The 21,457-nt window shown below is 58.2% G+C and overlaps 1 protein-coding gene and 1 long non-coding RNA gene across 2 annotated transcripts; one reads left to right on the forward strand and one right to left on the reverse strand.

Moving 5' to 3' along the window:
• Positions 1-169: 169 nt before the first annotated feature.
• On the reverse strand, positions 170-12,497 carry OPRD1 (opioid receptor delta 1). The gene is made up of 4 exons (XM_065041570.1): positions 11,992-12,497; positions 7,462-7,811; positions 3,680-6,569; positions 170-3,355 (listed from the first exon to the last, which is right to left on the reverse strand). Exons 1-3 carry the CDS (start codon positions 12,219-12,221, stop codon positions 6,037-6,039), a joined length of 1,113 nt encoding a protein of 370 aa, XP_064897642.1. The 5' UTR covers positions 12,222-12,497; the 3' UTR covers positions 170-3,355; positions 3,680-6,036.
• Positions 12,498-13,242: 745 nt separating this feature from the next.
• Positions 13,243-15,521, forward strand: LOC110357545 (uncharacterized). Its single transcript, XR_010468145.1, has 2 exons — positions 13,243-13,888; positions 14,384-15,521. It is a non-coding gene; the product is annotated as an uncharacterized LOC110357545 (long non-coding RNA).
• Positions 15,522-21,457: the final 5,936 nt, after the last annotated feature.

The following is a 21,457-nucleotide window of genomic DNA, read 5'->3' on the forward strand; positions in this document are numbered from 1 at the left end:
AAATGTCTCACCCGGCTCAGGACACCCCGGGAGCCGGGAAACAGGAGCCCCGGTGACACCAACCTCCCCAGGGCCGGTCCCCAACCTCCCGGCCCCAGAAAAACAGCACGAGTTGAGCAGAACTTGTCACTATGAAAGCGGATGGAGATAAAATAATAATCGCTAATAATTATTAATATTCATAGTGTCTTTTTTTCTTTGTCACAGAATCACAGAACCACACAATGTCAGGGGTTGAAGGGCCCTGGAAAGCTCATGCAGTGCAATCCCCCCATGGAGCAGGAACACCCAGATGAGGTTACACAGGAAGGTGTCCAGGCGGGTTGGAATGTCTGCACAGAAGGAGACTCCACAACCCCCTGGGCAGCCTGGGCCAGGCTCTGCCACCTTCACCCCAACAAGTTTCTTCTCGTATTTCAGTGGAACCTCCTGTGTTCCAGTTTGCACCCATTGCCCCTTGTCCTGTCACTGGTTGTCACCAGAAGAGCCTGGCTCCATCCTCCTGACACTCCCCCTTTCCATATTGATCCCCAGCAATGAGTCCCCCCTCAGTCTCCTCTTGTCCAGCTCCAGAGCCCCAGCTCCCTCAGCCTTTCCTCACACGGGAGATGCTCCACTCCCTCCAGCATCTTGGTGGCTGCGCTGGACTCTCTGCAGCAGTTCCCTGTCCTGCTGGAACTGAGGGGCCACAACTGGACACAATATTCCAGGTGTGGTCTCCCCAGGGCAGAGCAGAGGGGCAGGAGAACCTCTCTGACCTACTGACCACCCCCTTCTAACCCACCCCAGGTACCATTGGCTTCCTGGCCACAAGGGCCCAGTGCTGGCTCATGGTCACCCTGCTGTCCCCAGGACCCCCAGGTCCCTTTCCCCTACACTGCTCTCTAATAGGTCATTCCCCAACTTATACTGGAACCTGAATTTTCCATTTTAAATGATTTAAATGATTTTCCATTTCCATTTTCCATTTTAAGCGATGAATTAGGAGTCAATAAGCATTGGAGAGCCCGGCTGCAGCCCCGGCTGGCGCGGAGGGGGGTGGGAAAGCCACATTCCCTCATGTCCACCTGCATCACCGCGCAGTTACCGTCACCCCGAACCTGCGGAGTAAACAAAGGAACGGGCGGCTTCGTAATTAATCACATGCGGAAGAACAAAGCCTGGTACATTAGGGTACGTTATCTGGCGGATTAATTAAGGAAAATAAAAAACAAACCACATTTTCTGCAGCAGCAAACGTGTTGTTGGGCTGGAAAGGGCTGGGGCGGCGGGGCCCATTGCTACGACATTCGGCTGCTGGTTTAACTGGAGCTGCCGGATTTGGGACCTGGGTTCATTTTCTGGTGCCCCCCCAGCAACAAACTTCAGGCTGGAAACCTGGATTTCACGTCTCTTTGTGCTTCTGTTCTTCGGGAAATCACAAACCACAAATGGACACGGCAGAAGCGATAAATGCTCTGAAATCTGAAGTCTCATTAAGCGGGAGCGGAGTTACAGGCTCCAACACCCATTTCTGTTACGTTTTCACTAAATCCTCATTTGCATTTAAATTACAAACGTAATTCGGGCCGGAGTTTGAGCCGCTGGGCTATTAAAACTGTATCTTGATGACCGTCCCGAAAGCTGCCGTGCGGTGCAAGGGCCTCTGTACCGGGGTTGGTAAAATACAGGGATTTAGGGCTCCATAAAGGTGAGTTTTTCCCATTACAGATGTACCAGCTGCAGAGACGGTTCTTGTCCCATCACCCCCGAGCCCCGGCACAGCACCCTCCTTGTTCTGAGCACCCGGGACTCGGAGCAGAGCTGGAAACTGCTTGCTAGCGCTTATTATAATACATTTATTTCTCAGAAAGCGTGGTTCCTATATGGAAATGCCATTGAAAAGCCCGGAGTCGCGAGGGCCGGGGCTGGAAATCCCGGCGAAGCGCGTTGCGAGGTCCCGGCCGACGCAGGTTCAGACCCGAGTCCCGTCACACGGAGTAGTGGGGGTGGGATGGGGTGACCCGGGTGGCTGTAATTTCATATGCCTATAGACAGACATATATACATACATAAATATATAAGTGTACAGAGCGCCCTTTGAGCCGCGTCACAGCCTTGTGTGGGCAGTTAAAGCTCCCAGGGTGCGACCCGGGGTCAGGATTCGACCCCCGTTTCCCAGCCCAAATTGGGGGGGCTGGTTTTCGATGGGTGCGGTGTTGGATCAGCCCTCGGCGCCCACCGCGATGTTGGTGGGTGACGCTCCGGGTCCGTGTCACCGAGGGCTCCGTTGCCATCAGCGTCCCCTTTTCCTCAGGAATATTCTATTTCTTTTTAATTCAGCAAAACCTAAGCTGAGAAAAGCCGCGAATCTCGCCGTGTCCTGCACCCTGAGCTTTGAAGCCTTTAACCCGCTTTAAGGCCATCACAGGCACGTTTCCAGCAGGAAAAAAAGCCCCCACGGGGATGGGAAATGGGGGGTTGAGCTTTGGGGGTGGCCGAGCTGTGTGGGGACCCCCACGCCAACCCACGGCCCCCGGCACTTGCAGCTTTGTGCCCCCCAACACGACCGGGGGTCCCCGAAGGGCAGAGATGCCCCATCTGGATGACGGGAGCTCAGCCCCGCCGTGTCCCCCGTTTCTTCACCGTGTTCCCATCAACTGCGGCTGCTGCGGATGGAAACGGCTCCGCTTCGTGCCTTTGGCAGCCTTGGTGACGAGGTCGGGATTTCCAGGGGAAACTGAGGCACTGGCTGGGGCTGGTTAAAGAGATCGGTGATGCTGAGTCATCATCACATTTTGGGGGGGGGGGGAGTGACTCCCCAAATTGAGATATTGAGCCAGAATTCAGCTTCATGCTGAAGTCTGGAGTGAAACCCAAGATGTCCTGGTGCACAGCGTTGGACACGCACCCCTGCAGGGACACCCACCCCCACAGGGACACACGGCCCCACAGGGACACCCACCCCCACAGGGACACCCATCCCCACAGGGACACCCACCCCCGCGGGGACACCCACCCCCACAGGGACACCCATCCCCACAGGGACACCCACCCCCGCGGGGACACCCACCCCTGCAGGGACACCCATCCCCACAGGGACACTCATCCCTGCAGGGACACCCACCCCCGCGGGGACACCCGCCCCCATAGGGACACCCACCCCCGCGGGGACACCCACCCCCGCGGGGACACCCATCCCCACAGGGACACCCATCCCCACAGGGACACCCACCCCCGCGGGGACACCCGCCCCCATAGGGACACCCGCCCCCACAGGGACACCTGACCCCCGCAGGGACACCCACCCCTGCAGGGACACCCACCCCTGCAGGGACACCCACCTCTGCAGGGACACCCACCCCTGCAGGGACACCTGCCCCCACAGGGACACCCACCCCTACAGGGACACCTGCCCCCACAGGGACACCCGCCCCCGCAGGGACACCCACCCCCGCGGGGACACCCACCCCTGCAGGGACACCCACCCCTACAGGGACACCCATCCCTGCAGGGACACCTGCCCCCACAGGGACACCCGCCCCCGCGGGGACACCCACCCCTGCAGGGACACCCACCCCTACAGGGACACTCATCCCTGCAGGGACACCTGCCCCCACAGGGACACCCACCCCTACAGGGACACCTGCCCCCACAGGGACACCCGCCCCCGCAGGGACACCCACCCCCGCGGGGACACCCACCCCTGCAGGGACACCCACCCCTACAGGGACACCCACCCCTGCAGGGACACCCACCCCCGCGGGGACACCCACCCCTGCAGGGACACCCACCCCTACAGGGACACCCATCCCTGCAGGGACACCTGCCCCCACAGGGACACCCGCCCCCGCGGGGACACCCGTCATTGCCAGGACCTCACCAGGAACCGGCTTCAAACCAGGAGTGTTTCCCAGCACTCGCTGCTGAGGGCTGTACCCCAGCTCAGGGGAGGTGAAGAGCTGGAGGTTGGTCTCCAGCTCCTCCCGGACACCTCAGTCTCTCTTCTCATGGTGCTGAAGCTCAAACTCGTGGGATCCTGGGGGGTTTTCCCCCAGTTCCAGTCCTGGAGCTGATCCTGCTGGTCCTCCTGCACCAGATGCTCCGTGCAGCCTCCCATGGACAGACGGCTGGCAGGGGACAAAGGGACCGATGCTGAGGAGCCTCGGGCAGGGGCTGGGGCTGCACGGGCTGATGCAACATCAAGTGAGAAGCTTTTGTTCAAGGGGGAGACGAGGAGGATCAGTCGCACACTTGGGCAGCGATTGCTTTGGGATCCAAATGGCCAATTTCACCCTATTTGGTTCCTTTGAGAAAGAAAAGAATCCGCTTGGGCTGCCTCGTCAGCTCTGCCTTCCAAGAGGAGAGGCCGCAATTTCCACCGGCTCCGGAGGGCGGTCGGGCTGGGAAGGAGAGGTAATGGCCTTTATTAGGCTAAATTGATGCAACTGGCAAGAGCAGAGACACAAGCCAGGCTCTCCATCCCGCCAGCCCCAGGTGCAGCCGCGCACTCGCCTGCTTCCTCCAGCTGCATCCATTTGTCCGCTAAATGCTATTACTGCTGCCTCCTCCTCCTCTTCCTCAGCCCATCGACCTCCAGAGCGGCGGGAAGGGCAGAGGAAGGGAAAGTCGCAGTTCCCGGGGGGATGCGGGGAGCAGGGGGCTGGGGGGACACATCGGTCATTGTTTGGTGACAGATAACGTGGTCCAGGGGTCCCAGGCTGGTGGCTCCTGTGGGATGTGCCGCCCTGGGGCTCAGAGCAATGGATGCTCCATGAAATCCCAAATATCTGTCTCTCATGGGCACAGAAATCACCTGCACTCCCCTGTTTGGGGAATTAGGGAATGGTGGTGATACCTAAAGGAGATGTGGGCAGTGCTGTTCACCCTTCACCCGGCGGCAGGAGAGGGAGAGCAGCGCTGGTCAGTCCATCCCAGTCACTTTAGCGCTGTGGGAAACTCCTCCTGTCCCCACAAATCACTGCCCTAATGAGCTGTTTTTCTTAGGTGTGATGTGTTTGGCGGCAGAGGGGTGAGGAGCGGTCCCGTCACCCCATGGGTGCTGGGCTGGAGGAATTTGGCACCAGCGGGTGGACACGGGGGAACTCGAGACGTGTCCCACTCTGTCCTGCCACCCATCCCCGGCCGTATCCATGTCCAGGGCTGCCCCGGCTGTGGTCAGAGGTCTCAAAATAATTCAGTAATGTCATTAACAGCAGAAAATTGTCCTCTGGGGCCTGTCCCGGTTCGAAGGACTGCAGTGAAATTTTTTCTCTGGATTTGAGGCTGTTTGATAATGCTGTCTCTGGAGCTGCATCGTTTTCTATTCCCATCTCTGGTGTTTTTTTGGACACAGCTCAGGGGGGATGGAGCGAGGCCCCAAGATGTGGCATCACCCCCAGCACGGTCCCCTCCTGCCACCAGAGCATTTCCACCTCAGCCCATACAGCACATGGTCATCGCATCGCGGTGTCCCTGGATGATTTGGTTTTGCCGATAGCCACATGTTGGAGGTGACAGCCCTTGCTGGCTATTTGGGGCTGTCCCCAGCCACAGCGGGACCAGCAGCAGAGCAGCTCTGTCCACTTTGCCTCTTGTTTTCATAGAATCATTTTGGCTGGAAGAGGAACCTCAGGATCATGGAGTCCAACCGTTGCCCCACCCCTGTCCCTGCCCCATGTCCTGAGAACCTCATGTCCGTCTGTCCAGCCCTCCAGGGATGGTGACTCCAGCACTGCCCTGGGCAGCCTGTTCCAATGCCCCACAGCCCTTTGGGGGAGAAATTGTTCCTAAATCCAACCTCAGCCTCCCCTGGTTTTGGTCCCTATGTTTTGGTCCCTAGGTTGCTGGGTGAGTCCTGGTTCCCCCATCCCTGCTTCTCCAGGATGTAAAAAAGCCTCTTTGCAGTCACTTGCTGTCAGTCTGAGCAGAAACCCAGCGGCGTTATCGGCACTCACTGCTCTGCTAGAGCTCCGTGGTGGTGACCTGGGTGACCTCCGAGGGCAGGTCGTTCCCCCCGCGGCCCCGGCAGCCCCGCTGGAGGCTGCCCACGTCTAGTCATGCCGGCTTGTTGCGTGTTTCGGAAGGGGTGCAGGTGGAGACGTGCTCCCGGGTGGCGTTCCTGGCACGGGAGAAGCTGGTTTGGTCCACGCGGGCTCGGAAGGGCAGGCAGAACTCTCGGAAACACCTCTTGAAGTTTTCATCCAGGAAAGCGTAAAGGACGGGGTTGAGGCTGCTGTTGGTGTAACCCAGGGCGATGCAGAAGTGGAGGCTGGCCACCACGTAGGGGTTCTTCTTATCTATGTCCACCAGTGTCCAGACAATGACGAAGATGTGGATGGGCGTCCAACAGATGATGAAGGCTGCCACCACCACCAGCACCATGCGCGTGATGCGGCGCAGGTTGCGATCTTTCTCCTTGGAGCCCGAGAGGAGCCGGACGCTCTTCAGGCGAAGGATCATCAGCCCGTAGCAGATGGTGATGACCAAGATGGGGACCATGAAGGCGAAGATGAAGACACAGATCTTGGTGACGGTGTCCCAGTATATGGGGGGATCAGGAAACTGGAGCGTGCACAGCACCTTCCCATCTGCGGGAGACATCAAAGAGGGAGAGGTGGAGTGTCTGCTGAGAATGTCACCTGCGTCATCATGGCTGGACACGTCCCTCCTTGTTAAAAACACGAGCAGAGGCATGGCCACCTGCCGGCACTTCGCTGCAATTTCCCAGTTGTGCCACCAACCACCTGCCCTTGGGGTGACGAGGGGATGTCATGGGTGGGGTGACCCAAGGACTTGTTCCCTGCAAAGCCACCTGGGCCATCCCCACGCTGTCCCCATGGTGGACACGTCCCTGTGTCACCTTCCACTGAGACCTGTCCACTTCCCCAGGATGCCCAGAGCTCTCCCAGCAGCCAAGGGCTGGTGTCCTCCCACGGGAGCTGCAGATCTCAGTGTGGGACAGTTGGGGACTTTGTAATTAGGAGCGGTTTTAGGCACCCAATTTGCACCTGGGGAGCTGGGGAGACACGCTGGCTGGGCTGGAGATGGGGAACGGGGAGGACAAGTTCTGAAACAGTTTCCAACCACTGCAGCCAAGGTGGAAAATAACACCGTGATGGTTTTTCCATGGCAGGGGATGCTTGTGGTCCCATGGAGAGACCACAGAATCATTTCGGTTGGAAAAGACCCTCAAGATCATTGAGTCCAACCATTTCCCACCCCAGGCACTGCCCCGTGTCCTGAGAACCTCATGTCCGTCTGTCCAACCCTCCAGGGATGGTGACTCCAGCACTGCCCTGGGCAGCCTGTTCCAATGCCCCACAGCCCTTTGGGGAAGAAATTGTTCCTAAATCCAACCTCACCCTCCCCTGGCACAACTGAGCTCAAACCTGCTCCAGGACCAGATGGCTTGGGTTTGCCAGGTCACCCCCAGGATGAACAGATGGGACAGGAGGGAACCTTTCCCCAAAAGCCACTTGCCTTTTGACTTGGTGACCGCCATGGCCATGATGGGCACCCCAATGAGAGAGGAGAGCACCCAGATACACACGTTGATGATCTTGGCCTTGGCCGGTGTGCGAAAGTCCAAGGCCTTAACCGGGTGGCAGACGGCAACGTAGCGGTCCACGCTCATCATGGTGAGGGTGAAGATACTGGTGAACATGTTGTAGTAGTCAATGGAGAGCACAACCTTGCAGAGCAGCTCCCCGAAGGGCCAGGTCTCCATCAGGTACTTGGCGCTCTGGAAGGGCAACGTGCTGGTGGCCAACGCGTCTGCCAGGGCCAGGTTGAAGATGTAGATGTTGGTGGCCGTCTTCATCTTGGTGTACCTGGGGTTTGGCAGAGAAGGGAACCATTACAGGTGGTCATGCCCAGGCCTCAAGTTGCACCAGGAGAGGTTTAGATTGGATATTGGGAACAATTTCCTCCTGGAAAGGGTTGTTGGGCACTGGAACAGGCTGCCCAGGGCGTTCCCTTCTCGTTGGCCTTGACTTCGAACAGCACCCGTTTGCCCAAGGGTGCAAAGAGATGAGTTGAACTTATTTTTCTTAATTCTAAATACAGCATAAAAAAACATCTTTCCCTTGAAAAGCCCTTTTCAATTCTGTTTAGTGTTATTTTCCAAGCTCTTTTTGCGAATGCATCTCTTAGAAAAGTTTCATTCCACGTTAAACAAAAAAGCTGAGAATTTGTGTTTTTATCAGGTTTTGGCTCACCTAGATTAAAAAAACCAATAATTTTGGGTAGACTCACACTTCTTTGATCTTTGATCTCTGCTTTGTTTTGAGCAAAGTGGAAAAAATCCGTTATTCATGCCGTGCTCTGCCAGATGTGCTCGGCCGTGCTGGGTACGCGCTTCCCAGCCTCCGCCAGATGTGCCCACGGCGGTGGGATGGGAGGGACATGGGGCTGTAACCCCTCCCTGGGCAGGACGGGGCTGTGCTGGGGAGGGCAAAGCAGTGATGGGGGTGACGGGGACGATGGAGTTGATGGGGATGATGGAGATGACAGTTTAGTCCCTGGAGTTAAATTAGGAGGCTTTTGGTCGGGGTTTTGGTTCAGGATTCAGGCCCCTCCAGGACCGAGCTGGTCAAACCCACCGGGGGGTCCATCCTGCTGACCCCCCCAGAGCTGTAACGAAGCCGGTGCCCCAGGAACAAGGTTCATCCCCTGAAGCAAAGCGAACTGGCCACTCTGCTGATGGAGCTCCCCAGGCCGCCAAACAATTAAGCGAGTGCCTCGCAATTAAGTGAGTGCCTTGACTGGGAAGTTATGCACTTGAACGAACCAATCTGCAAGGTGCTGAGAGAGAGATGGGGCTGGAGGGGATGGACTCCCAGGACCCTTCGCACTCCAAACCTCTCAGAAAATAAGTGAAAGAAAACCGCTTGCAAAGGTCTTGGAGCTGCTAAAAGCCACTGCCTTAAAGAGCCCGGCTTAACAAATGCCGTGCCCAGGCCAGGGGTGCCCTTGCAGGCCATGCAGGAGCCGGCGGGGGCCGACGGGCTCTGTGGTGACGGTGACGTGGGCACTCGCACGCCAGAGCTCGCAGCTGCAGATCGCTGCCAAGGGGGTTTTAAAAACGCCTGACAATGTGGCGGTAATTGCAGTGCCGGTCGCTGTCTGGGGGTGCTGGGGGATGCTGAGCTCCCTCCAGGGGTGCGGATGTGTTTTGGCTGCTCCAGGGAAGGGGTGATTTGGGTTTGGGCTGTGCTGGGTGCTCTGGGGTGCCAGTGCCTGTTTGGGGAGCTCGGCTGGGGACATGGAGCAGTGTCCTGCATGCACCTGCTCCCTGGCACGTACGGGATCTGCAGCATCCTCTGCGCTGTGTCCCCAGGGACCCCGCACCCCGCAGGATGCGCTCCAGCCCTGCTCACATGGGCTGCGAGGGAATCGAGAGGTGACACCAGGAGATGTCCCCAGGGCCACAACCAGCTCCCCATCAGCTGGCTCCGAACCTAAGTAGATCCCATTTCACAGCCTTATTGTGTGCGGACACAGGTTTCCCCCAGTGGAGCCTAACTAGTCCTGACCTAAACACTGCTGGCATGGAGCAACTGTGCCGCTGAACCCCAGGGAAGCTCTAGGTGGGCTCAGCCGTGCAAAGGACTCTGTGCTGGGCTCCATGCCTGTCCACAGCGCCGCCATCCAGGCGCTCAGAGGACAGTAATTATTCATTCCCGGGAGATGTGTTTAATTCCAGCATCAGCTGGTAGGTGGGAAGAAGGGGTTAGAAACCACGGGGATGGGCTCTGGGTGCTGTAGAGCCAGGCTTCCTGAAGCCTGGGTAACATCAGCTTACCGAGGATGCTGTTTGTACATTAACGTTGTCTCTTTACTGCGCCTTCCCTCCTCTCAAGAGCAGATCCAGCTGGGGGGGGGTCTAATAACCCTCATCCTTCACCGTGACACCGTACATGGCATTACGTCTCCCCAACAATTATCTTAAATTGCTTCTTCAGTCCAGGGCTGATTTTTTAAAGCTGCCTCGAGTCAATGAAAAAAACCCCATCTGGTGTGGAGTAGGGTCGGTGAGTGACACCCCTGTCCCACTGCCCCTCCGCCCACCCTCTGGGGTGTGAAAACACACCGCAGAGCTCCCCAAAAGAGCAGGGAGCCGGGCGCCAGGGGCCGGGCAGCCCAGCACGGCTCGCGGACACGTTTCAGGGTGGGTTCCTTCCCCTCGGTGAGTCACCGCGTTCATTCCGTGCGCAGGCAGCGCAGCGCCGGGCTGACCTCCCGTAACGATCAAAACGGGCTGGAAGCGCTGGGGGGGAAGGAGTGGAAATGGTTAAAAATAAGGAGCCTTGGGGTTTGCCTAAATTAAGTTACAGTCTGGGGTTTTTGACCTGGCTGGGGTTTCAGCAGCTCCTGGGGTGATGGGAGTTGGGATTAGCCCCATGAATCCCATCGTCCCCCCCAGGACAAGCCCTTGGGAGGGGGTGGGTAGAGGAGGAGGGACAGAGACCTTGGCTCCTTCCTGCCGGGCTGGAGCTGGCGAAGCCTCTGCCCCATCACTGACAGTGGTGTGACAGTGACCACGGCTCCCGTCCCCACTGCCAGCGGGGTCTGGGGACCATGGAGTGCTCTGGCGGGGGTCCTGTGGTCTGCAGGACTTGGCTTTTTTTGTCCCGTATAAACTGAACCTTGGCCACATTAACCCATTTTACCCAGAAAGGATCAACATCTTGGACAAAGAGGTTGTTGGTACAGGCAAGAAATTTTGCACCCTGGCAGAAACACTGGGATGGATACAGCAGCGTCTCACCGTGCCCCCATCTACCAAAAAGGGGGGCAGTGGGGTCCCGGTGCGTATCCTGGGGTGCAGAGACCCAGCAGACCCCTCCCTGCCCAGGGAAACCCTCGGCAGAGGTGCCTCTGCCCCCACACCGGCTGGACAGAGCCAAAGCGGGGTCCAGGGTCCCCCGGGACACGAGTGGGTCTCTCTGCCGCGGGGGGGGCAGGGACAGCTCGGCCGTGGTGCTAGCTGGGGCTGGGCGATGCGGCCCCGGCTCTTTGTTAGAAACGCAGGAGCCGGCGGCTGCGGGAGCCGCTGATGGCACCAACAGGAGCTCGTGGCAGAGCCGGGAACGGGCCGGGATGGGCGATTCGCACTCTGAGCATCTCGGGTCCCAGTGATGGATCGGGGTAGGTACCAATGGGAGCCCCCCAGCCCCTCTCCCCCGGCTGGAGGGTGTGTGGGGGGGCACTTAGGAGCTTCCCTGTGAACAGGGCAGCACTTAGCGGGGACATTTGTGTGCTGGAAAGAAATAGTATTTCCGGAAATAGATCCCCCCAGCTTGTCACCTCTGAAACTGTGGTGTGACCAGTGGGGCCGAGGAACACGTGGCCATGGGGGTTGCGGTGTGTCCCCCAGCTTACCCCCCCGGACTGGCTCCCACGCAGCCCTCGTGCCGCTCTGTGCACACACAGTCTTTGCTTTTTCCTCTTGCACAGCATCTGGATGTTCCCAACATGTGTGCTCGCGCACACACTGTTCACACGTGTCACACCCATCGGGTTCGCTCATCTCAGTGCTACCTGTGCTCACAAGTGCTGGTGCACACCCAGCCTTGCTCCTGCTGCTGGTGCACACCCGGCGCACACTCACTTCTGCCGTTCTCTCGCACACGGCACATGTTTTGTCCTGGTGCACACACTCTCTCCTGCTGCTGTCTTGCACATGGGACACGCTCAGTCCCAGTGCACACTCACTCACTCATGCTGCTGTCTCACACCCGGTGCACGCTCACACCCCGTGCACACTCACTATTTCTGCTGTCTCACCCCTGGCGCACACCCAGGTCGGGGTCGCGCTCACTTCTGCTGCCATCTCACACCTTGCACATGGTCCACGCTCACCCCTGGTGCACACTGGCTCTGGCTACCATCTCATACATGATGCACACTCACCCCACGGACGCTCCACTTTCACACCCCCATCCCCTTTTCACACCCTCCCCGACACCCAGGCCGGCGTGGGGTGCCGTCGGGGCGCCCCGCTCTCACCTGACGATGCCGTACATGACCAGGACGTTTCCCAGCAGCCCCACCACGCACACCACGGAGTAGAGCGCGGTGATGACGATGGCGATGAGGATGGACGTGGCGTTCTTGCCCCGCGGTGGCCCCGTCTCGTTGGCCTCATGGCCGGGCAGGGGGGCCCAGGCGGTGCCATTGCCCCAGGCGGTGCCGGCAGCCGTGGGCAGCTCCGTGGGCATCTCCGTGGGCAGCTCCATGGTCCGTGGGCGGCCGCGGCCCCGCAGTGGCGGCCGAGCTCATCCGAGGGTCGCGGGTTCGCGCCCCGCTCCCAGCAAGAGCCGCCGCCTCCCGCACCCGCCCGCCGGCCGGGGACGCTTTATAAACCCGGCGTGTCCCCCGAGCCACGTGTGGCAGGGGGCGGCCCTGCCCGCCCGCCTGCCCCCTCCCCTGCCCGCTCCCACCTCCCGTCCGCAGCTCCCTGCCTGCTTCCCCCGCCGCCTGCCCGCCGTCCTCCCCCTGCTCCCTGTCTGTCCTCCCGCTCCCCGCCTTCCTCCCCCCGCTCCGTGCTCGCCTTCCTCCCCGCGACAGGTCCTTGTCACCCTCTCCGGTGTCCGCCTCCCCCCATCCCTGCCTGCCTTCCCGTTCCTGCCTTTCTCCCGCCCGGGTCCCTACCTGCGTGTCTTCCCCCGTGTCACTGTCATCTCCCCGTCCCTGCCTACCCCCCACTTCGATCCTGCCTTCACAGCCGCTGCCTGACATCCACCCCCCGGGTCCCTACCTGCATCCCCCCCCATCCCTGCCTGCCCCAATCCCGATCTGTCCCCCCTCCATCCCTGCCTGCCCCCCATCCCTGCCTGCCCCAATCCCGGTCTGTCCCCCCCATCCCTGCCAGCCTGCGTCCCTCCCTCCGAGCCGGCGACGGCTGCGGGGGCGGCCCCGAGCATCCCCGGGGGGGCCCGGGCGTGAGGGGGTGCGATGTATCTCAGTGTTATGGCTGTTTCAGGTTTTCTTTGTCTGGAAGAAGGAAGAGGGGACAAACAGCCCCCTTGTCCCCAAAGCAAAGCTGGGGTCTCTTCTATCCCCCCACCGACCTGCCCCTCTTCTCCCCCTCCTCCTCGTCCCCCCATATGCTGTGGGGTGTGATGTTTGGGGGGGTGCTGGGTGGATTTGGGGGACGCTGAGGAGGTTTAGGGGGATGTTACAGGGGGATTTGGGAAGGATGCTGTGGGGTGGGGTCTGGGGGGAAGGTTCGGTGGGGGGGGGGTTGTTGAAGAAGGACTTGGAGAGCAATGCTGGGGGGCTCAGGAGGGGTGCTGGGGGGATAAGGAGTGATGCTGCTGCAGCGGGATTTAGGGGGATGCTGCAGGGTGGGGGTGCAAACACGGACCCCTCAGCACCCCCTCCTCAGCAGAGCTGGGTTTATGGGTTGCCATCCCCCTTGTCTTCCTTGGGGACCCCCCAGCAGGTGTCCCCTGTTCACGGTTCACAAAGCAGAGAGGCAGGAGTCTTATTTCTCCTGGAGACCCAGCAGATGTGGGGTTTGGGGACGTGGGTTTCAGGTGCCACTATTGCCTTTTCACTTTGGGGAGGGTTCATTCCTTGTTGTTCCCTGGAACAGCACTGCCTCGGCCAGGGAGGAGGGTTTGCTGCAATTTTGGGTGATTTTGGCCCAGGAGGGACAGGGCAGGGGACACAGGATGTGGAGGAAGGGCCGGCAGCTGGTTCAACCCTGGAGATGGGGTGTTCAGGCTGTGTAGCACTTTGCCAGCATCAAACTCCTGCGGTGTCGAAACATCCAGATATTTATTTCATCAAGAGCCTCATCAAACTGCCGAGGAGGGAATTAACAGCTTTTCATTCATCCCGTGGCTGAGATGCTAAGCAGCTCCTGGGCTACTGACCGAGGAGGCAGCAATGATGAACGGTTGGTTTTTGCTGTCACGGAGCGAGGGTTTTGGTGGGATGGGATGGGATGGGATGGGATGGGATGGGATGGGATGGGATGGGATGGGATGGGATGGGGTGGGGTGGGGTGGGATGGGGTAGGATGGGGTGGGTGGGAGGGGATGGGATGGGGTGGGATGGGGTAGGATGGGGTGGGTGGGATGGGATGGGGTAGGATGGGATGGGGTGGGATGGGGTGGGTGGGAGGGGATGGGATGGGATGGGATGGGATGGGATAGGATAGGGTGGGATGGGGTGGGGTGGGATGGGGTAGGATGGGGTGGGTGGGATGGGATGGGGTAGGATGGGATGGGGTGGGATGGGGTGGGTGGGAGGGGATGGGATGGGGTGGGATGGGGTAGGATGGGATGGGGTGGGATGGGTGGGAACAGGCAGGAATTGGGAGCCTGGGATGACTTTAATGCGCTGAGTCTGCCCCGGGTCCTGCCCTTTGCATCCTCACGAGCTGCAACAGCCTCCACGGGCTGGAGAAGGTGTTTCCATCCCTGGTTTTGCAAGGAGGCACTGAAAGCCCAGGTGAGGCGGAAGGGTGCGTCCCACACACGCGTGTCCTCTGGGGCACGGATTTAAACACCTTCCCGCGGTGCAAACAGCCTCCCAGGCCCAGGGGAAGGTGACGTGTCCCAGCTGTGCACAGCTCTGATGCAGCCTGGCTGCTGAATCGCTCCCGGCAGGAGGGAAGCGTCAGGTCGGGGAGTGCAAAATAGGTTTTAGTGTTGATGCGGAGCTCTCGGGAAGAGGCTCATCCCTTTTCGCAGCTCCTGGCATGGCCAGAGACCCCACACTGACCCTTTTCCAAGGGTTATCTGCAAAGGACTAATCATCCTGGCAGGTTCCAGCAAACACGTCCTCTCTGCTCAGCTCCGGCGTTTTGTTTTGTTTTGTTCTGTTTTCTGCTGGAATGCTAAAAATAAACCCAGTGGATACATAAAACAAATGGAAAATCTTTAAAGAGCGTTGCCGCTCATCTGCCTGCATTCAGTCCTTGCTGCTCCACCTGCTGAGCTGGCGACTGCCATGGGTACGGTTTCCAAAACTGGGGCCACTGAGGCAGGGAGTCACTTTGGAGAGGACAGCATGGCCCATGGCGGTGTGCAGAGCCTGAGGACGGCACAGGTAGCAGGGCAGAGGTGGCTCCTGCAAATCCTGACCCCCTTCACCGGTGCTGGTCAGTCCCCAGCCAGGACCAAGGGCTCCCCGCTTCCTTTGCACCCCAAATTCTATCATTGACACTTTCAGCCCTGCTGTCCCATGGGGATCGCCCCTCTTACAAAGTTCTCTGCGGCATCGCCTTAGCTCGTATTTTTTCCTCGGATAACAGGAGGATGCTGCCTCTCCCACCCCCTCCAAACAGCCCCAGCTCAGGAATTAAATCACACGGAGGCGGCGAGCGCGGTGCCGGGGAGGAGAACTCTCAGTGCTCATCTGCCCGGCGAGTTCGGGTCCATCTGCGGGATTTACAGCCACGGCTGCCGACGGTGGCGGTTTGATTTACTGAGAGGCTGCAAACTTGACAAAGTGTATTTCCCTGCAGGAAGAGCCTCTTCCCCTCTGGAATTTATTGCTTTTAATTAAAATGGCCGTAAAAATGACACGCGGGAGCCATGAATCTGCTGTGGCAGGACTCCAATCAGGATCCACGGGAATCTCTGGAGGTTAATGGAGGAGGAAATGGGGGAGATGGTTTCTCCCCAGGGATTTTTGGAACTCGGGGGACCCTGAGTCTCTACATGTGCTGCTCACCTTGTCTTGCCATGGTCCCGGGGGATTCGAAACGGGGCTCCGGCAATGCCGGGATGGCTGTGGCCGGTGCCGGTGGCCGCGGGGCCCAGGTGGGAGCCAGGGCAGCTCCGCCAGGTGTATAAATATACATATAAATATATACTCATATTTATATACTGAGATAGTTTCCAGTTTGGCAGCGAGCTCAAGTTCTGCCTGTGACAATTCAGGGCTATGATACATAAAGCTGAAACAATGATTTTCTTATTCCCTCTCCCCGGTGCTTGACTTCCTTTTTTACTGGATTTTTGCCCAAAATCGGAAGCAGCGGTGCTGGGGCAGCCAGATGCAATGACTTTCAGTTGGTTTGGCGGTTGTTTCGGCAAGACAAGCAGCCCTGGATGCGCAGGTTTCCCTTGGCTTGCGCCGCGGTTCATGTGCTGCTTTCTTGCCTCCCGACGCTGCTCACGCAGGTGTCTGATTTACACAGGGGTTTGCTTCTAAAGCAAATACCACCCAGACCATCTGCAGTCGCTCCTGCGGGGATGGGGACCGGCTCAAATGCCACCGTGGGCTCTGCATCCACGTCCCAGCATTGCCCATGACCCCCTATCGCCCTGGCATGGACCGATGCTGGATGGGACCACGGGCAGGGACACCCCATGTGTGTAACGAGCCTTTTTCCTCCGTCTCTTCATCTGCTTTTCCACTTCTCCTCAACAAAAGCATTTGGTGATGGAGCGCTCTTTGGTGATGGAGCACTCCATCCCCAGGTGCTCAAGAGGAGCCAAAATAACCCCATGGTGGCATCAAATGAATAAACCCCTCACCAAAAGTCAAAATCAGATGCTGCTTGGAAAGTTTCCTGAATGTTTCATCCACACCCTGCCAAGAAAGGGGCTTTTTTTCCATGGCTTTGCTCTTAGTAACAAATACAACCCATCCTGCGAGGAAGAGACAGTGACAGTGGCGGCTTAACAGTTGGACTCGATCTTGAGGGTCACCCTGTTTTCTATAGGTCTGAGATATTTTGGGGCTTGCAAGAGGAGGGATGAATGGACCAGGTGCTCCCCGAGCATCAGCCAAGCGCACCGGTACCCGCCGAGCTGGGGTCCAGGCTGCTCACCGGCCCCACGGGGCCCATCGCTTCCCCTCCCGCTGCCGACAGCTACAGGGAAATCGGCCTTGAAGAGGAAAATGGGCTGATTTGTGAGTTTTTGTTTCCCCACGTCAACAGATCTGGGTGTTTTCATACCTTGCAGGGCAGCTGCTGGGAAAGAACAAAGCCCAGCCGTCAGGGGAGTTAAAATCAGATGAGATCCTCCTCTGCCTCCCCGCCACGCGTGGCTGGATGGCGAGGAGGAAGGATTGCTGCTGGGTTTTCTTTGTTTTCTGCAGCAAGCTGATTTTCCCAGGCTGTGCACAGCGAGGCGGCCTCCGGGGACAGGGATTGCATAGCGCTGGGTGTGCTGCGAGACGGCGCCGGAGCCGGGCCGGGAGGCACCCACCCCACTCCCGAGCTCAGCGCTGCCCCGGGGGCGATGCCACCGGTGTCCCCGTGCTGTTCTCAGTGTCCCAGGACATGAGGGAGAGTCACATTGCCGGGCTCGAGCTGGTGACAATGCCAGCCCGCCCCGAGCCTCCTGCTCCCACGCAGGGTCCTCACAAATACCTTCATCCCATTTCTTTGAAAAATGCTTCCAAACTGATTATTTTTTTAATTATTATTTTATTTATTTCTTTATATTATTTTATTCTATTGACCCCTTTTCCACACCTCAGTTCACGGCTGGCCCCACGGCAGGGCGGCGGGTGTGCCGTGCTGGCAGCGAAGGACACAACACCGTATCCCCAGGGGACTCAATCCCCACCAAACCCTTTTTTCCCTGATTGTTGCTTATTTAGGTATTTTCATACACACACACCCCCCCCCCGCCCCCGGCTCGGTGCCTTCGGCTGACAATGGAGCATTGATTGGGAGCTGGCAGCGTCCCCCTGGGTTTCGGGGACTGGGGGGCTGGGCGGTGGCATCACTGCTTTCCATCCCGGCGTCGGGAGCGTTAACAACCTGTGAGTCATCGTGTAAATGAAGCATCCTGGGGAGGGGGGATGCGGGCGGGATGCGGCTCCCAGACACAGCTGGGGTGGAGAAATAAACCTTTCAGCTGCCGGCGGTGGGAATTGGGGTGAACGTGAGCCCGGGGCACCCTGAAGGGGCTGAGGATGGGCTTTTCTGGGTAGTTTGAGCTCCATCTTGAGGGTTTCTTCCAACCAAAATGATGCTGCAATGGCCTGGGATGTCTCCAGGGATGGTTCATCCACCACCTCTCTGGGAACCTGGGCCAGGCTCTCACCACCCTCAGGGCAACAATTCCTCCTCATGTCCAGCCTGAATCTCCCTCCTTTAGTTTAAACCATCACCCCTTGTCCTGTCACAACAGGCCCTGATGAAGTCTGTCCCCATCTTTCTTATCGTCCCCTTTTAAGTCCAGAAAGGCCGCACTAAGGTCTCCCTGGAGCTTCTCCTCTCCAGCTGAACACCCCAACTCTCAGCCTGTCCACAGAAGAAGATTTCTCTCCCCCTTTTCTTTCTTTCTTTCCCAAAAGGCACAAAACTCCCCCCCTCACCCTCCTCCTGCATCTCAGAGCTCTGCAGCATCTTCCTCCCTCCACTCCCGAAGCCACGGCAGCCTGGACTGAGCTCCGGCCACCCGCCCCGTCCCTCTGCCCATGTCCCTGTCCCTTTCCCACATGCTGCAGCCTTGGAACGACATTTACAGGGAAGACTTCTTCTCTGGTTATCAGGTTTATTGCTCGAGAACCCTTTCAGGGCTGCAAACCTGCCCGGCTCAGCTGCCACGTCCCCAAGGAGCCATTGGCCAGCGCAGCCCTGCAGTTAAACAAAGAATACAAATCAGGAAAAAGTGAATGTGGTGGTGTAATGATGAGGAAAGCTCTTCTCCTGTATCTATCTGTCTGCCTATCTAAATATAGAACTATATTTTCTAAACCCGAAACGCCAGCATCCCTGCGCAGAACCAGGTGAAGCAGCTGAGAGCCAAACACAAGTACTTTAAAAGCAATATTAAACGGCTGGAGCCTAACGAACCCCTGGGCTCTGTCCATAGGAGATGTTCATTTGCAGGGGAGAGGAAAGCAGGCTGAAACGGATGGGTTTTCACCTTACCGGAGGTTCTGGCTGCGGCAGTTTGGGGCAGAGGATGCGTTTGATCTGCAAATCCCTCTCACTCCCCGGCCCCGCGCGGGCAGAGACGTCGGCTGCTCATGGAGCTGCTGGCTTAGCTGAAATGCTGTTGATTCAAGGGATTTTTTAATATTATTATTTGGGATTTTAGCCTGCACGGAGCAGGGGGGGTTGCCAGGTGGGGGGGGGCAGCATCTGCCCGTAACCACCCCAAGGTTTCGCTCCAACTTGATTCCCAACCCCAGGATGGATTTTTTCCACCATCCTCCTCCTGCCTGCAAAGCGACCCCAGCTACCAGGGGAAAGAAAACCGCTAATAATTGCACTCCGTTAATGACTTGAAGCGTTCCCAGGCTAAGTGCTCCCGTTTCTCTGCTAAATGAGCCTCTCTCCTTGTCCACCCCACAGCAAACCCCACACCCCCTCCTCCCCGCGGCCGTGGGACCAGAGCTGTGGGTGGATGGCAAGGGAACATCTCTTTTTTGTTATGAATTCCTTGTAGGCAAGATGTCTTATGAGCAAAACAGTTTTTCTCCTCTCGCCTTGTGCTCGTCTCTACCTTCCTCTGTATCCAAGCGCAGCTGGATCCTGGGGGGGCCGGGATGAGTCACCGCGGCGATGTCAGGACATTAACACGATTCCTCCCGGGGCTCCGCATCTCCCATCACCAGGAGTTTTTCTATTCCGAACAGCTCTCCCGCCCCAAGGAAATATCATGTTTACCTGCAGAATGACAGGGCAGGGGGAGCGCGGCCCCGCGGCGGAGGGGACAGCTGGTGACGGGGATGGCGCAGGACCGGGGCGGGCAGTGCGGGTGCACGTGCAGGACGCCGTGGCCTTGGGCGCAGTGTGACCCCCGTGTCCCCAGCGCCAAGTCCCTGTCCTCACCCTGAGCTTTTGCTGCAGACCCCAGCGGGTCCCTCCCCAGCACAGCCACCAGCAGCTCGGTTGCCCCTGCAGCCACGATCCCAGCGGTTTGCGGTTGCAGTTAACTCACTAATTGCGTGTTCGTGCTCGGCCGGGCTGCTTTGCAGACTGCAATTAATTAGCATTTGCTTCGCTGCCGGCTGCTGACCCTGCCAGACTCGGGAGTAAATTGGCTGCCGTGGGTAATGGTTTGCTGGGAGGCTGACGGTGGTGGCACGGCGGCTGGGGAAGCGCTTCATTACAGGACGAGCTATTTATATTTGCACTTTGGAAAGACAAGGAAGCTCATTGGAAGAATGTGGCCTTCAGTGGCAGCTGCTCTTGGCTTTGGGCTGGTGGGACCTTGGAGAAAGGCGGCACAAACGTGGCCGGGGTGAACCAGAGCCTGGGGACAACCCCAGCCTGCTGTCCTGGGTGTCTTTTGCTCAAGGGAATGATCAGCCAGGGGCTGCATGTGGCTGGGAGATGCTGCAATGGTTCAAAATGGGTGTAACGATACCTTGGGGATGTTGCAGACAAGCAAATCAGGGTTAGAAAAGTCACTTCAAACCCTGCATGCTCCATGTGGTGGGTGCAGAGGACCAGGGGATAGGTTGTGCCTTGAGCATCCCATTGAGCTCCCCCATCCCCTCTTCTTTCCCACCACCTGGGTGCTCTGCCCGCACCCGAATCTGCCCTAAATTGTGATAATCCTGAGAGCAAACCCTCTGCTCACCACCCCTTTCCCCCAGCCGCGTGGTGCTTCATTATATCACTCAGGATTAATCTGCTGCTCCTAATTGCCGAGTGCCCGAGAGCTCCTGGCAGGGGGAAAAATCAGTGTCAGGTGGAAAAGCCAATGTGGTATTTTTTTTTGTCTGTAATATTTAGGTCAATTTACTGATGTGGGAAGCAGAGGGATGGGAATTCATGTGGTCCTGGGGAGCAGGGGGTGGTTGTATAGAACTTATTGGGGTTTTTTCACTGGTATCTCCTCCATCCCGGCCCCAAGAGGGAACAGCGCACGTGGCTCCGGCTGAATGTCGAGAAGAGCTGATTTCCGTGGGGTTTTGTTTCGTTTCTAATGAGGAATCTTTGCTCAATTCTCTGCCTGTTCCGCTAAGGGAGGGGAAAGGAGCCTCAGCCAAGGGCTGCGATTTTAGGAAGGCTGAGATCAAAGTGCTCTGCAGACTCAGCAAATTTGTCCAGGAAACAAAAGGGAACGGGTTTTGCCGTCGGAATGGTTTATTCTGTAATTTTCCATGCAGTACATTTCATTTTAGAAGCAAAGGTTTGGGTCCAGTTTGGGCTCATTTGGTGCATTTAATCATCAAAAAGCCTGGGAGGAGGCTGGGCGATGACTGAGGGCGCACGGGGACCTGCCACCGCGCTTTGGGGACCTGCGACCCGGGCTGGAGCAGCGCGGAGCAGAGGATGGGGAAACGGGGTTGCCACGGAAACCGCTGAACAGCAAAGGGATGGGTTTTGCTGTTTTGTCTAAACGAGGCTGGAAAAACCATGGGGTGAGGGCAGCGGTGAAGGCCTGTGCGAGCGGGGCTGGGTGCCCCATCCTGCACCGACGGGGCAGACTGTGACCGGGGGGGCACGGGGAAGGGCTGGTGGAATGGTGGGCGCTGTTCTGTCACCGCAGGGGCGTGGGGACCTGGCTGGGGCGGGACACGCTGTGGGGCTGGT

This window comes from Columba livia, chromosome 26 (assembly GCF_036013475.1).
Source record: "Columba livia isolate bColLiv1 breed racing homer chromosome 26, bColLiv1.pat.W.v2, whole genome shotgun sequence".
Lineage (NCBI taxonomy): Eukaryota > Metazoa > Chordata > Aves > Columbiformes > Columbidae > Columba > Columba livia.